Source organism: Eucalyptus grandis, chromosome 6 (assembly GCF_016545825.1).
Source record: "Eucalyptus grandis isolate ANBG69807.140 chromosome 6, ASM1654582v1, whole genome shotgun sequence".
Taxonomy (NCBI): Eukaryota; Viridiplantae; Streptophyta; class Magnoliopsida; order Myrtales; family Myrtaceae; genus Eucalyptus; species Eucalyptus grandis.
This window is the reverse complement of record NC_052617.1, coordinates 40,264,123-40,275,441: the sequence shown is the minus strand read 5'-3', so window position 1 is coordinate 40,275,441 and position 11,319 is coordinate 40,264,123. Positions and strand designations below refer to the sequence as shown.

Sequence of the window (11,319 nt, the reverse complement as noted above, 5' to 3'; positions counted from 1 at the left end):
ACTGATATGGAAAAATTTTGTTTTTTTTTTTAATCTTTTTTTTTCTTTTTTATGCTTACTTACCCTTTGGCCAGCGACCAATACTGAACCATGGCTCCCAAGAGTCGCCCTCCCTAGATCTGGTGAGGGTAACCCTCGCCCATGTTACGAGGGTCAACCCCTCACATGCCCTTGCCTATAGTCGGTCGCTAGCCATGACCAAATACTAGTCACAGGCTAAGGGAAAAGAAAAGGAAAAAAAAAAAGAGAAAAAAAAAACAAAAAATTATTCAAGGCAATCCTAACCATGCTATATAGGATGGTTAGCATTCACGTTAGTGAATTCTGATCAAAATTGGCTGGAATAATTAAATTGGCAAGCTGTTAAAAGGTTTAGGATTAAAATGGCAAGTTATCAAAAAGTTTAGAACTAAATCGGCACAATTGAAATGTTTGGAATTGAATTGGCCGTCGAGCAATAAGTTTAGGAATTTTCAGACAATTATCCCCTTATACATACGCTTATGTTGAGAAAATCATTATTGTCTCTTGTCTAAACTCCATGTCTTAACTATAAAGTCATAGCTTCCAAGAGGAATATCATGACATGACGAGCCTCAAGTACATCGAATGCTACCGCAGATGAATAAGCTATTCACCTAGTTGTCTTGAAGCACAGAACATTTTTTTATGCAAGGGGAAAATATGGATAACCCCACTACTAGGAAACCGTGCACCTTTTATAAACTTTAGCATTGCTATTGCAATGTGATAAATGATAAGAGAACGATCCACGATGTTTGAATGCACGAAAAGACAATGATATAACTTGGGGAAGCAATACAACAAGCTCTCCGATGGAGACGGGATGATGAACGGAGGTGTTTTGTGAAGAGGGAGTCAGCTTCTCGGGCACACCCGCGAACACTTGAAACTGCAGCAACGAATGTGGTGAGGTGGCGCTTTCTGAAGTGGACGTTGTTGCGGGAGCCCTCTCCTCACGCGTCGCTCTTGCCGAGTTAGCGACAAGTGGCCAAAGTCAGAATTATACACGCCCACTCGCGAAAGAAAAGAAGAAATACGAAACGACAAAAAGGAAAATGCATATTCCGAGAGTCGTGAAGAGCCCAAAACAATATACAAAGATAGAAATAGAAAATTAACAATGATGAGCACCAAGCCGGGGGCCATCTAGAGAGTGAGTTCGATTATATAAAGGGGTTGGTGCCCCATGTATTCTATCCTGTTGTGTTGCAATCTCTCTCTCTCTCTCTCTCTCTCTCTCTCTCGGCGGGATCTCTCTGAGTAGTGTTTGCTAGTTTTTCTTGGTGGCCTAGCTTTTCAAGTATTGCTTGGAATTGCATAGAAATAGAAGGTTGAGAGGTGAGGAGGGGTTGGTGAGAGAACATCTCGACAAAGAGGGAATAAAGCTTTGTCTCTTGTTTCCTTGTTTTTGGTTTTTGGGTGGGCGATCGCAGAGAGAAAAGGAGAGGGAGAGCCGAAGAATGGGAAGACAACCGTGCTGTGACAAAGTTGGATTGAAGAAAGGGCCATGGACAGCTGAAGAGGACAAGAAGCTCATCAACTTCATCCTCACCCATGGCCAATGCTGTTGGCGGGCTGTTCCCAAGCTTGCTGGTCTCTCTCTCTCTCTCTCCCCTCTCTCTCTCTAACCGTGCATCGCAATCTAATCACGACCTCTTCATAGTGGCTTAAGCTTTCACTCCTTCAGATTTTCTTCTTCTTTCCATCTTTCTAACCCAACTTTCGCAGACTCGAAAGAAGTGTTTGTTTCATAAATGAGTCGAAGAGACAATCAAAATGGACATTTATGAAATTTAAGTCGATCGCAATGCATTCATTATCCGTGGGAAAGAAATGAGAGGATGGGTAATGTTATCGAGATGATGATGGGGAACATTTGCAGGACTGCTGCGGTGTGGAAAGAGTTGCAGGCTGAGGTGGACCAATTACCTGAGGCCAGACTTGAAGAGAGGCCTTTTGTCCGAGTATGAAGAGAAAATGGTCATTGACCTCCATGCGCAACTTGGCAACAGGTCACCATCATTGCCTTGCTTTTATCTGTCACCAGAAAAAGCTCTTTCTCATGCCATGCTTCCTCCCCTTTTTCCACATAAATCTCTCTCTCTCTCTCTCTCTCTCATTATTACTGGTTTTCTTTCTCTCAGTATCATCGCTTAGTTGAATTGCAAAAAATTATTGTATGCAGCCCAGTTTACATCTAGCTCCTGATGGAACCACCACATCCAATGATTTCCGTACTTTTAGATATAGGCATACATATACACATATATGTATAGTGCTTGTAAAATTATCTTCTCGTTCAATTAAAAATTTAATCCGACGAAATTATCTAGAACAAACAACTTTCGATTAGGATAAAAATCATCACTCTCTTTTCCAAAAGAAAAGGTTAGAATAAAGTCTTCTTATGTAATTTACGATTTGGCCCGTGTAACATCATCTTTGAAATAATCAATCTAGTCCACTTAAAAACAATAATATGAACAGTGCCGATTGACTTTTCCTTTCTTCCATCATTTTAATTTTGAGAAAAGTAAAGTTACAATAATTTTGAAAGTACAGCTATCTTGCAAACTAATGTTCATGGGTCAATTCTTGCGGTGTTGTAATAGATGGTCGAAAATAGCCTCTCACCTCCCGGGAAGAACAGACAATGAGATCAAGAATCACTGGAACACTCACATCAAGAAGAAGCTCAAGAAGATGGGCATTGATCCTCTCACTCACAAGCCATTAGTCACCAACAACGACAACACAACCGATCAACAACCCCCCCAAGCAGCCCAGACCCATCCCCAAGAATCAACTGATCCAGAACCAACCTTATCATCATCCACCAATGATGCTTCGTCCCAGACAGACCGCAACAAGGTCGATCTCGAGTCACCACCGACGATGACTGAGTCAAAAGAAGAAGAAAGAAGCACGCTTGATGATGCAATGGAGGCCATCAACAGCTTCCTCTGCTCAGATGACGTCCCACTCATTGACCCATCTGAGATCTTAGTCCCTTCTTCTTCTTCATCGTCCTCTTCGTATTCGACTTCACCATCATCGTCCTGGGAGGACAACAAAATATTCGAGGACCTGCATTTGCCGTTCATGGACTGGCCTCAGGGCGATTTCTGCGAAGATAACAACAGCAACGACAGTTTTGGCTTTTGGAAAGATGAAGACTTCAGTTGGGACATGTTAATCAACGCCGATCCTGTTTTGGACCAAACGTCTGCCTCGTACACTGGGCTCTTGTGATTGGAGATTCGGTTGTGTAAATACATAAATACATGTTGTTCTAAAATTCAGTTATTAGCAGAATAATTAAATAAAAAATTATTGCAGAACCGGGGAAAAAAACCCCATCTCTGCCGATATGTAGCAAAATTTCAGTTTTTCCTTTTTGGAGGGCACTTTCGCCCTTTTGGAAGCATGTTGCTTATATGAAAGAAAATGAATATATGAGAGAGTTTATGTGGACCACGGAAGGATCAAGAAATGGTACAAAAATCCATGGTCTAAAGGACCAGTTGCTACTCTTTGATTGAAAGTTTTTATTTTTTCAGAATGGATCCTAATTTTTGGCAATTTCGATGACCTTTTTCAATTAAATATGACTTTGTTCATTGCTTTCGTTGTTTGAAAGGTAATGGATCATTGTCATTATTGTGATTGGAGATGTCATTGCACGGATCAGATGCATGACCTTTGAGTCCATTTCTACCATCAAAACTAATATGTCCCTTCAAATTTAACATAAAATTCGACAAATTTAACGCTTTAGATGGATGGAAGATGTACGGACCCTTGTTCATACTGTAACTTTTTTCATTTTTAATGGGGGCTGTGATTGTCTCAATTATTTTCTCTTCTTATCGCACAATTTCTAATATTTAATTTTGGAAGATAGACTATATTTATATAATTCCATCAATTTTGCGATAAGCACGAAGTAACTATCCTTTGTGAGATTTTGGAGAAAAACTTCTTCTCCTTGGATAACTTTTGTAAAGCAAAGCGACCCGAGTATCTAGATGAAGTAACAATCTTAATAGCCAGTGATGGAGTTACTATATGGACTCTCAAAATAGTATAATGAGATTTATCATCCAAAGAAAAAGTTCAAAGGGATCAAGTCATGAATGACGTAAGCTTGTTAGATGTTAAAGTATCTTATTCTAATTAAAAATTCGTTGGAAGTCACTTTCGAACATCTAGGACACGGAACCTAGATACGAGCCAACCCCTTTTTTGTAGGCAACAACTTGCTTTTAAATCAAATCGATAGAATGAATCTGCATATGCTTACAATCTTGACAAAAAAAAAAGCCCAATTTGCTGTAAATCCGACAATTCAGTTCAAGTCAGCGTAGGATATACCGCAGACGGATCTGAGGCTAATCCTCCCCTCCTTCATTTCTCTTGCCCGGTTTGCATTTCCATCGTGTTTTTATTAATTTATAACTTTGGCGGCTTGGAGGCCAATGCTAAAAAGTCCTCTGAGGTCTATCTAGGGCAATGACAATCCTGACCACCGGCGTCCAAGAATATTTTGATATTCAGCCTATCGTGTTCTTTGAAACTTTCGCTCTTAGTAAGCACATAGTGTAAAATAATCAATTGTTTTAGTCGAATAAGCAATCTAAGCCGGGCACTGTGTATAATCTGCCACAAATTTGGAGGCATGTTTGAAATATAAGTATTAAATTGGAGGGCCAGCTGTTTGTGTCATGTCTTATGGTTAGGATCAGTTCCTGAGGGAGAGATTTATCATTTACAACTGCAAATAAACAAGGACGGAAATCGAATTAGTTGCGATGACCGCTTTCAAGGAACAGGAAAGTCAACCGAGTTTGGGATCCTGAAATCGACGTTTGAATGGGCCAATACGTTGACCGTTCAACTCCAATCGAGACACGGAAGGGGAAATTGAACAATATCGCAAGCCGAGGAACTCGTGCTGGCAATATGATTGCAAGGTTGGGAGGAAATAGTTGTTAATTTGCGAAACGAGGGGAGATCGGAGTTACATGACTGACAAATGAAATTTTTATTTAAAGACTTCAGCTACGAAGAAAATCAATTTCAGCTGAAAAAAAATTCAAAGAAAGAAATCATGTGTGAATTCTATTTTCAATGATAACGCCAACATGTTAGTTTCGGAATTTATATGATGTTAAAGGAAAATTATCCAAAAAAATCATAAACCTGTTGTATGAAAGCTAATTCAATTATAAGTATTTTAATTGTATCGATTTAGTTTTAAATATTTTTATAATTTACTAATTTAATTATAAACCTTTTAACAATCTACCAATATAGTATTTTTGGTCAAATATCCAGATAATAGATTTATGACTAAATTGATAAATCTTCAAAAGGTTCAAGGCAAAATTGATACAAAGAATGATTTAGAACTAAATTGACACAATTAAAAAGTTTAAAGCTAAATTAGCTATCATATGATAGGTTTAGGATTTCTTTGGACAATTATCACTTTTTTTTTTTTTAATGCTGGGGTTATGAAAAATCGCTGATCAAATCTAGATTCATTTATGTAATCAGCCCTTGTTTTAAAGTTAAGAGACAAGGTTTTAATTAGTTGGAAGTAAATGATTTTGCAGTTCTTAAAATGAAAATTTGATGTTTTTAAAATCGAGAGAATGTACTTGCATTCAAGAACACCTTATGAAGAGAACGAAATGAATGGACATTAGTGAAAATGAAAAAGAAGCAAAATTATTGCGATGCCCGTCAATTTTACGTTTTGCAGTTTACACCCATTCTTTTTGAAAAAATTGATTGTGGCACCCCTAATTTTTTTCCAAAAATGTTTGTGATGGACTCTTGTTAGAAGATTTCACTTTTTCGAACAAAATTAGTTGAAATGATAACATGGTTCAACTCATTTGGCACGTTGATGTCACAACGTGCAACATAAATAGACTGACAGAGCACCTAAATTACAATGGAGTGGTGTCACAAATTCATCTAATAATGGCTCAATAAAAGAGGTCTGTCAATCTATTTGTATAAAATCAGTGCATTCTTTTAGTAAATTGGAGGGGTATCACGGCAATTTGCCCTAAAATCAATGTGAAGATTTTCAAAAATATGCATGATTTGACTGTGGATGCGACCATGCAAATAAGCAATTAAAATATCCATTTTTGTAGGTCTTCTATATAATTAACAAATCAATGGTCTTTGAGCTAGACTCTCGAGTGCATAAAAGAAATATGAAGAAAGGGTCGTCAGACCAGGCCAATTCTTTGTTCCAACTGCTCATTAATACTAATCCAATGTTGATGTCATGCTCAAATAAGTAATTTCCAAGTTTAGTCTTCTTATAAATGAATTACTCCTTAAATTTTTAAGAGAAAAAGACGCCAAAAAAAAAAACTTCAAATTATGCCAATTGTTACTTTTTTTCTATAAAGCCATAATTCTCAAACTCGTACTCGTGTGACACATTTATCCTCTTTCAAAGTTTCGTCGATAAGTAATATTAAAAATCCGCTTACATGGACGTTGGAAAGCAAATGATTTTGATATGGCACCGAGTGAAATAAAAATAATGTTATTTTGACTGGAAAATTGTCAGATCAAACTCAAAGGATAAATGGGTTATATAAGTACAAGTTTTAGATTTTTTTTTTTTTATGTCTCAACAAAAAGTTTAGGATAAATATGTCAAAATAGGTATGATTGAGTTGTTAATGTCACAAAAAATAGTTTAGAGTAAATGTATCACAATATGTATAATTTAAATTTTTTGTGACTTTTTATCAATTGTTAAATAAATAAATAAATAAATAAAGTTCCCAATTTTCAATGCACTGCCTTGTCCGTAATGTCTTAAAAATGAGTGATCTAAAATCGAACGATTCTCTTTGCTAGTAATTTGTTTCTTTTTGTTTTTTCCTTTGAACCGAATTGACTCTGGACTTAATCAATAAATAGGCCGTTTATGTCGGGATTTGGAGAATTTGAAAAGAATTATCAGCTATTTCTGTATGGCTTAACCTCAAAACGGTTGTATCGAACGGGAATTAAACACCTCATGCTTCTTCGGGCACAAAGTTTAAGCTCTTACAAGCTCGGTCAGTCCCATGAGATTTGAGGATTTTGTTCACATTTGTCTCTGAGACACAAGTTAAACACCCAATTAAATCATATTATGTCTCATTAATGAATTGAAAACCAAAATCTTTCCTCATTAATTATACTCAATCAGTGACCCAATGGCAACATTTAACAAGACCCAAGATCTAATTGTACGCACATTAGTGTTTGTAAATAGTCCGTGCACCTATCGTTATCCCAATTTTCAACAAAGTGGATATCATATTGGTATTGCTATAATATAACTTCAAGGTATTACAAGACGAGTATTAGGTCACCCAATTTAAGTTAAATAAACATTTGGTAGGATGATTCAATCATCTTCCTATGAAACCATCACAAAGATTGCTTGATTGGGCAAGCTAAAACCGTAAGCTACTAGTAATAGCGACACGCGTCCCACCATTCGTAATGGTAGTGACAGACAGAGTGAGGATCTGAAATGTGTCATAATATAATAGCCAAATTCTTGAGTTCCTTGAATTATTCAAGGTTTCATTGGCAATTACCAAAGTTCATTTGCCAATAATTTTGACTCTAATTTAATATTATAAAGGATTCGTGCGAATGATCTGAGTTTGAGATTATTAAATCAGTTTTTTTCTCTCTTTATATAGGACCTAGACCTTCCAATCTTTCATCCTACTCGACCGGGGCTTTGTGAGGAAATAGTAGTTACTGATATGTCATCCCAACTTTGACTATTCCAACGATTCTATGATGTACCAACAATTTCCTTTTATAATAACCATACCGATCAATTAATTTTAGGCCTCAACATTCAATTATCAGGATAACACATCTTGTACTCCACACAATTTAGCCATGTTTATTTGTTAAAAGTATCAAAGGTTGCTTGTGGACGAGGTTTACATGCTCTTTGGATATATATGATCTCTCTCCAACTATTAATTTGAGCTTATTGATTGGATATTCTATCCATATAAACTATGGACTCATATTCGACATGTCTTGAGATCCTAGACATACATCGATGTGTATAAATAAAAAAGACTTTTGCATTTATATACTACGAGATTTGGTGTGACCACTGTCAATTGTTTTAAAAGCTTAAACTGTTAAATGAATACGTGATTTGTTATTTAAATATTCTAACACACCCACTCATGCTTAGTATGGACTTTTTGTCTAACACTAAACGTGGGAATATCTTATTTGGGAGGCAAACGGGGCTTGAAAAAATTTAAACTGAAGATTTCTAGTTTTGATATCATGTGAGATTTTGTGAAAACACAGTCAACTGTTTAAAAAATTTAAATTGTTAGATTAATGCGTGATTTATTATTTAAATATTTTAACACATATAAATATAGATTCACTTTGGTATTTGTCTAATCAATTTTCCAGTTAATTACTAATAGATAAATAGATAGATTATCAGATAATCCATAAATTACAACAATTGAAAATATAATCCACTCTTCTTCATTAAAGCAATTTCAGTTTCGATCAGCTTACTTGAAAAAGGTAAAAAAAAAAAAAAAAGAACGAACCATTGCAATCGCCAAAATTGAATAACAAAGACTAGGACTCACAATCGAATCCGAAGATCTCAAGAGTTTTATCAAGACAAAAACACAGTTGACTTTGGGGAAATAAATTCGTAGAAATGTCAAAATACAAAATCTCGGACCAGAAGCGCCGTACTAACCTGATCCGTACAGCTGGTCAACTATGTCCCAACCGGTATTTATGAAGAGACATTTGCTTTAAGAACCAAATCAGCTTTAAATTCAGTCATTTTTCATCGGGTCAAAGTTGAATGGTTCTACAAATGCTTGAGGCGAGATCAAGAGAGAAATATAAACTAAATGAATAAAATAAAGTAAAAATTAGGAAGAAGAGGGGAAGGCAGATGTGAGAATGTCAGCCCCTGCGGCAAACATGCATAGGAGGGCTTACTTGAATGCAGTTGATCATATAAATTCGTTGACTAGGTTATATTCTAACGTTGCCTTTCTTAATCGTCAAGGAATCATACCAACCACCTATTGTTACCTAAGTTGATGACCTCGTAAACAATTCTAGGTTCTGCAGTTTTTTTGTAATTTTATGCTCCCCTATCTGTTTTTCATTACATGTTTGTCACGAGATCCATGGCATATTTTCCGATGAGCTTGACAAGAGCGTTGCTAGTATTTTTCTTCAAAATTAGAAACAGATGAGTAGATGGATAATATGGAAAATGGATTGATTCAATGTGAACGATGAAACTAATAATAGTACAATGGCAAGAAGATGTTAGAACATGGGTTTTTTTCCGGGGCGTGTCACGATATTTTGTGAAATGCAATTGGCTTAACCTAATAGAAAGATAACAATCTCTTGATTTTTTGCAATGTGTAGGTACTTGAAATTCGAGAAATTTATCAAAAAAGCCACAAATCTATTATACAACAACTAATTTGTTTTTAAATCTTTTGACAATTTATCAATAAAATTATTTTAGCTAATTTTGGTTGAAAACTGCTGACGTGGACATCGACTATCTTACGTGGCACACCCAACGTTAACATGGATAATTTTTGTAATTTTGTAATTTTTTGTGTATTTTTTTACTTTTCTTTTCTTTTTTCTTCTTTTGTTATTTAACTCTAGGCAACAAGATCACCAACCATAAGTGAGGACCGCTGACTAAGAGTAGTCGATTCTAGGGTGGATAGGTTCCAAAATTGAAATATGGAACCTGACATGTTATAACTAATTCTCAATTATTTTGGCTTTTTAATTTATAAAGCTAGTTCCGAAACTCAATCTAAACCAATTCTCGGGTAGGTATTTACTCAGAATATGTTTTTGAATTGATTTCAACTGGTTCCAAAAATTTGGAATTTGTTCCCAAACCGATTCCAAGGAAACCAATTTCCAAACCTATTTATTGGGCAATCTGGTCCAATTCTCAAGTAGAACCGGTCTAATTGCACACCCCTACTGATGACCACTAGATGAGAGCATCACTGCTTTCGCCAACTAACAATCAAGGGTTTGTACTTGACTAAATTTGGATGAGAGCCCAACGCCTTCACTTGGTCTAGGCAACTTCCAAGCCCTTGTCCTCATCTAGACCAGGCGATGGTTGGCTAGCAATCTTGTCGGCCCAAAGTTGAAAAAAAAAAATTATAAAATTATAAAATTATAAAATTATAAAAATTGTAAAATTATACCACCCATCATTGCAGCGTGGATGGTAGGGCTGCTGGACTCCACGCTGGAGGTCCCAGGGGCCAAGCCCAGGAGGCCAAGCGCTGCGTGATGTCTTGCCGGGTGCGTGGGTGGTGGTTTCTTGCGTGCCCCCCAGGTTTACTCCCACGTGCCGGCCGTGTGATAGGTTCCCTAGGTCACAAAAAAAAAAAAAAAAAATATATATATATATATATATATATATATATATTGTAAAATTATCCACATGAGCAATGGTCATACCACATAAGAAGATCGGCATCTATGTCGGTAATTTCTAGTCAAAATTGATCAAAACAATTATATTAGCAAATCGTCAAAAAGTTTAGTACTCAATTGACACAATAAAAATATTTAGAACTTAATTGGTCATTGTACGATAAGTTTATTTTTTTTTTTTTTTTGTTTTTTTCCTTTTGAAATTTTCCACCACAAATGCATTCTTGCTTTCAAAGATAGCGATGAAGAAAATGTGAGCCCAGAGGTTCATGCTGGTGTGAAAGTACGAATTCTAATTTTTCGGCATATGCGGCGAGTTTCAGACCAATAATGCCCTTCAAATTTCAAAAAGATGGTCCAAATGAAGTCAACACTCTCTTCTTTGGTGCGATTTTCTGATTTTTTTTATTTATTATTATTATTTTTTTGTATTCTTCTAAATCGCCACGTGAATCACCCGACGAGATCTTCCGTCTCATGATAGATTATCAGGCCATTTCTGACGACAAAAGGTAAACACCATACAAAGATGGTCTACGACCTTTATGGATATTACGATCTTTATAATATTCTATATCTTGTTACTTTAACTGGAAAAATTCAAAATGAGCAACTTGGGTCATACGGAGACGCGAGAAGATGTCAATAATTAGGTACATCTCCATGTAGAAAACAAAAATACTGATTTTAATGGTCCCGCTTGGGGTTAGTTTGTAAGCCACTAAGTATTTTGGTAGCTCTAAGGCAAAATCGATA

The 11,319-nt window shown here is 36.1% G+C and overlaps 1 protein-coding gene across 1 annotated transcript; it reads left to right on the top strand.

Moving 5' to 3' along the window:
- The first annotated feature begins 1,220 nt into the window (after positions 1 to 1,220).
- On the top strand, positions 1,221 to 3,501 carry LOC104449723 (transcription factor MYB20). The gene is made up of 3 exons (XM_010063965.3): positions 1,221 to 1,617; positions 1,907 to 2,036; positions 2,637 to 3,501. The coding sequence occupies exons 1-3, from the start codon at positions 1,485 to 1,487 to the stop codon at positions 3,274 to 3,276; spliced, it is 903 nt and encodes a 300-aa protein (XP_010062267.1). The 5' UTR covers positions 1,221 to 1,484; the 3' UTR covers positions 3,277 to 3,501.
- Positions 3,502 to 11,319: the final 7,818 nt, after the last annotated feature.

What these genes read in the sequence shown, in the direction of transcription:
- LOC104449723 (XM_010063965.3), top strand. Translation starts at nt 1,485, where the DNA reads ATGGGAAGACAACCGTGCTGTGACAAAGTTGGATTGAAGAAAGGGCCA. An exon ending in GGCTGTTCCCAAGCTTGCTG is followed by an intron (nt 1,618 to 1,906) that starts GTCTCTCTCTCT and finishes GAACATTTGCAG; the next exon opens with GACTGCTGCGGTGTGGAAAG. An exon ending in CATGCGCAACTTGGCAACAG is followed by an intron (nt 2,037 to 2,636) that starts GTCACCATCATT and finishes GTGTTGTAATAG; the next exon opens with ATGGTCGAAAATAGCCTCTC.